Source organism: Mus pahari, chromosome 10, assembly GCF_900095145.1.
Source record: "Mus pahari chromosome 10, PAHARI_EIJ_v1.1, whole genome shotgun sequence".
NCBI classification, from domain to species: domain Eukaryota; kingdom Metazoa; phylum Chordata; class Mammalia; order Rodentia; family Muridae; genus Mus; species Mus pahari.
In genome coordinates, this window is record NC_034599.1 from 62,783,669 (window position 1) to 62,787,520 (window position 3,852).

Consider the following 3,852-nt stretch of genomic DNA (forward strand, 5'->3'; position numbering starts at 1 on the left):
TCAGGCAGGGGCTCATTTAGCTTAAGCTAGCTTTTAACTCCCTGCGTGGTTGAGGATGACGCTAAACTTCTGACACTTCTGCTTTCTTCTTCCAGTATTTTTTTTTTTAAGATTTATTTATTTATTATATCTAAGTACACTGCAGCTGTCTTCAGACACTCCAGAAGAGGGCATCAGATCTCCAGAAGAGGGCATCAGATCTCATTACAGACGGTTGTGAGCCACCATGTGGTTGCTGGGAATTGAACTCAGGACCTTCAGAAGAGCAGTCAGTGCTCTTAACCTCTGAGCCATCTCTCTAGTCCCCTCTTCTTCCAGTAATGTGATTACAGGTATGTGTTAATAGGACCTGAGGTTCATACAGTTCTGGGAATGGAACCCAGGACTTTGTATGTGCGAGGCAAGCACTGTACTAACTGAGCTATGCCCCAATTCCCAGACAAGCATTTTAATACTGATGTCCTACATTCAAACCCCGACTTTTCTTTATTTTGTGCCTCAGTATTCTCACCTGCAAGATGGGAAGAGTTGTGTCTACTATTGGGGTTGGGGCGAGGTCATGCCAGAGTAAAGCTTGCAGGAATTTTTCCTCCCCTTCCCTCACGAAGGTCCCACAATCCTCACTAGATTCCAATTACGGCGATGAGGCATGGTGGCAAGCACGCATTCATCAATCTTACTAGACCCTGGCCTTTCTTATGTAACATCTTAATACATCGTAAGTAGCTGACACTATCAGTCTCAAAGGACGCCATGGGATGAACGAGCTTTTAAAACGAGGCTGGTCTAACATCGACATGAACTATTTTTCAGTTGGAATGTGTGAACTTATTAAATACAATTGCTGTCTACAGTGGGGAACACTGCTCAACACTACCCCATTGCACAACAGAAATTTCAAGGTGTCTGCCCACACAAAGAGAAGCTACATATATTACTACGATAATCTAGGATCAGATCTGCCAGAATTGGACTGAAACAAAGCCCTGGCTAGAAAAATGAACACATGTTTATTTTGTACAAATGGCTGTCAGTCACGGTCCAAGAGCCAAGAGGCTGAGAGTGTGCCAGGACCAAGAACTAAGAGTGTCTCAGGGCCAAGAAGATGCAAGTGTTCCAGGACCAAGAGGCTACAAGTGTCTCTGGGCCACGAGTCTCTGCATCTCATGGCCAAGCGACCTTAGCTGTCCAGAGTACCAGGGAAGCCGCACTCACAGCAGTAGCAGAGAGCCCAGCAGCAGCTCGCCCTGGCCCAGCGGTCGTCCGCGCTCCAGCCCGCGGCCCTTGCTCTCCGCCTTGATGCGCACGGCCAGGCGGCGCAGCTGCTCCTCCGGGAGCCGGTCGAAGCAGCAGTCCTGGTCCAGGGCGGCCTTGCGGCTGCGGCGGACCACACTGGCGCGCTGCTGGCCCGACGGCCTCAGCACCAGGCTGAGGCGGCAGCCCAGGGCGCGGGGCTCCAGCGCGGCGGCCGGGCCCTCAGCGCGCAGCAGGCGGAGGCGGAGGCAGGCGCTGCGCGGACAGTACTCGGCCTCCAGGCGCAGCGTGCAAGCCCCGCGACCCAGAGCCACGCTGGCCTCGGCTTGCAGGCGCTCGGGATCCGGGCTGCTGGGGACCGGGGGCGCGCAGGAGGCGGCGCACTCGTGCTCGTCGCCGCGGGGCGCGGGGCGCGCGCTGGCCCGGCTGCGGGGCACCCGCAGCGCGCGGCTCAGCAGCTTGCCCGGGGAGCGTAGGAGGCAGCGTCTGCTGGGAGCAGGAGTGGGCGTCGGGACCCGGGCAGCGTCTGGGTCGCCCGGGGCAGGACGCGGAGCGTCTGGGACTCGGCGGGGGCTCGCGTAGGTGTGCGTGCGGTGGCGAAGCCCGGGCCGGCGGACCGGGGCACCTGGGTGGCCGAGGAAGAGCGACTCCTTCCGGCGCGTGTGCGGGCTCTCGAGCAGCGCGCAGAAGCCGTAAACCGTACGCGCGCGGGGCAGGTGCGGCAGCGAGAGCGCAGCCTGGGAGCGCGGGTCCCAGTCGGTGCGGCCAGCGCCATCGTCGGCTTCCGCGTCCGCAGCCCAGGCTTCGCGCAGCGCAGCCCAGGCTGTGCTAGGCTCCAGCCTCGGCGGGATGCAGAACTCTGGGATGCGGTCTGGAGTGAGCACGTTTACGCACGCAGCAGATGAGCGACTCTTGGAGCGGCGGACGCGCCCTGGGAGAAACCCATCTCGGTCCCGCAAGAGCCGCTCCAGACACCACATCTGGCCGCTAGTGTCTGAACCGGGTGATCCTCGGTTCCAGGCTTCCTGCAACACATAACCGCATACCAGTCAGAGGCAGTCTGGAGGAAAGCAGGGATTTCTGTCTCCTTTCTTCGGTATCATCCTGTCCTGAGCCTTACAAGACAAAATGCATCCCTCACCCCAATTACAAACTGTTTTTACAAATTGAAAAACAACCGTATATCGCCCACCCTGTCTCTAGTCAGATGCCAGGTAGATTTGCAGCTTGCTGCAGTCTTTTCTGTCCTACCTCTTTACCTTTGTCTTCTAACTTATGCCTCTGTCCCCTAGTTCCAAGAGGCGCTTTGCTTGGATCATTTGTGCACTCATTTCCTGAAACCTTAAATGTCTAGTACACTCTAGTCCTGCTCGAGAACACACACACACACACACACACACACACACACACACACACACACCAGAAATGGAATGGTGGCTCCTTCCAGGGGAGGGAACTGGGTTCCCATTCATATACCTGGTGTTCAGAGTCAGATGGTTTTCCAACCCGGTGAAACGCGGAGAAATTCAAAAGCGCGCGGCAGAGCTGATCCCTGGTGTTCCAGGATAGCTGGTCCGGGCTTTTATACCAGCTGTCAGGATGCTGCTTGGTAACCTGACGCCCGGCCCTCCCAGGTCCCTCTGCCACGTGGATGGATTTGCTGAGCTGATCCTGCAGCTAGTTCTGCTGCGGTTGGAGTTGTTCTCTAAAACCCTGAACGAGTTTGCTTCCTCACATGGAAAACAGGATTAAGTGTGGACCATGTCGCAGTCCTTGTGAGGACCGATGGGCAAAATGAACGTGAGTGCACAGAAGCACTCTGCACACCCCATTGGAAAAAGGCCAGAAATCCGGTTTGTCTTACCCAAATGACCTTTTCCCATCTCCCACCTTCTTGCTGCCAGCATTGAAAAATTTTTTACTTTCTGCATTCTGTTCTGATTTTAGAGGTCATTTCTCTGTTGATTTTAAATCACTCTTGGGTGGTGGTGGGGGTTATGGGGTTCCGGAAACGTTACATATTTGTCTTGGGTGGGGTACAGGGGTGTATTCCTATGTAAAGAAATCATCCAGTGTACACTTAAGATATATATTTTAAAAACCACAACCTTCTTAAGCAGGATGCTAATTTTTAATTAGAGAATTAATTATACTCCATACATCCAGCCGCTGGCATTGTCCCTTTGGAGACACACACTAGCCAACCTTTGTATACTGTGCCTATCTGAGACCTCCATCCATTCTCTTGAAAACTGGTGTTTATCCTTTAAGAGAGTTGTTTGCAGCTCGAGTAGAAAGAGATTCCGAGATATCTGAATTGGAGTATGGACATAGGGTATTTCTGAGTTGCTGCCTTGAGAATGAATGGCCTCTCCAGGCAGTGTTGAATGAGTTAGTCAACTTTAGGCAAGGGGGAAGGCTTCTGTTTGGGGCATGTCCTGTGTGTGTTTTGCATACAGAACATACAGACAATGTGATACAAGGCGATGGTGGTGCACACTTTTAATCCCAGCACTCGGGAGGCAGAGGCAGGTGGATTTCTGAGTTCGAGGCCAGCCTGGTCTACAAAGTGAGTTCCAGGACAGCCAGGGCTACACA

General features: G+C 53.9%; 1 protein-coding gene across 1 annotated transcript; it reads right to left on the bottom strand.

Moving 5' to 3' along the window:
• Positions 1 to 991: 991 nt before the first annotated feature.
• On the bottom strand, positions 992 to 2,803 carry C2cd4a (C2 calcium dependent domain containing 4A). The gene is made up of 2 exons (XM_021208141.2): positions 2,731 to 2,803; positions 992 to 2,279 (listed from the first exon to the last, which is right to left on the bottom strand). The coding sequence occupies exon 2, from the start codon at positions 2,232 to 2,234 to the stop codon at positions 1,212 to 1,214; it is 1,023 nt and encodes a 340-aa protein (XP_021063800.1). The 5' UTR covers positions 2,235 to 2,279; positions 2,731 to 2,803; the 3' UTR covers positions 992 to 1,211.
• Positions 2,804 to 3,852: the final 1,049 nt, after the last annotated feature.

Bases quoted from the DNA above. Each gene is read 5' to 3' on its own strand.
- C2cd4a (XM_021208141.2), bottom strand. From the start codon at position 2,234: ATGTGGTGTCTGGAGCGGCTCTTGCGGGACCGAGATGGGTTTCTCCCA.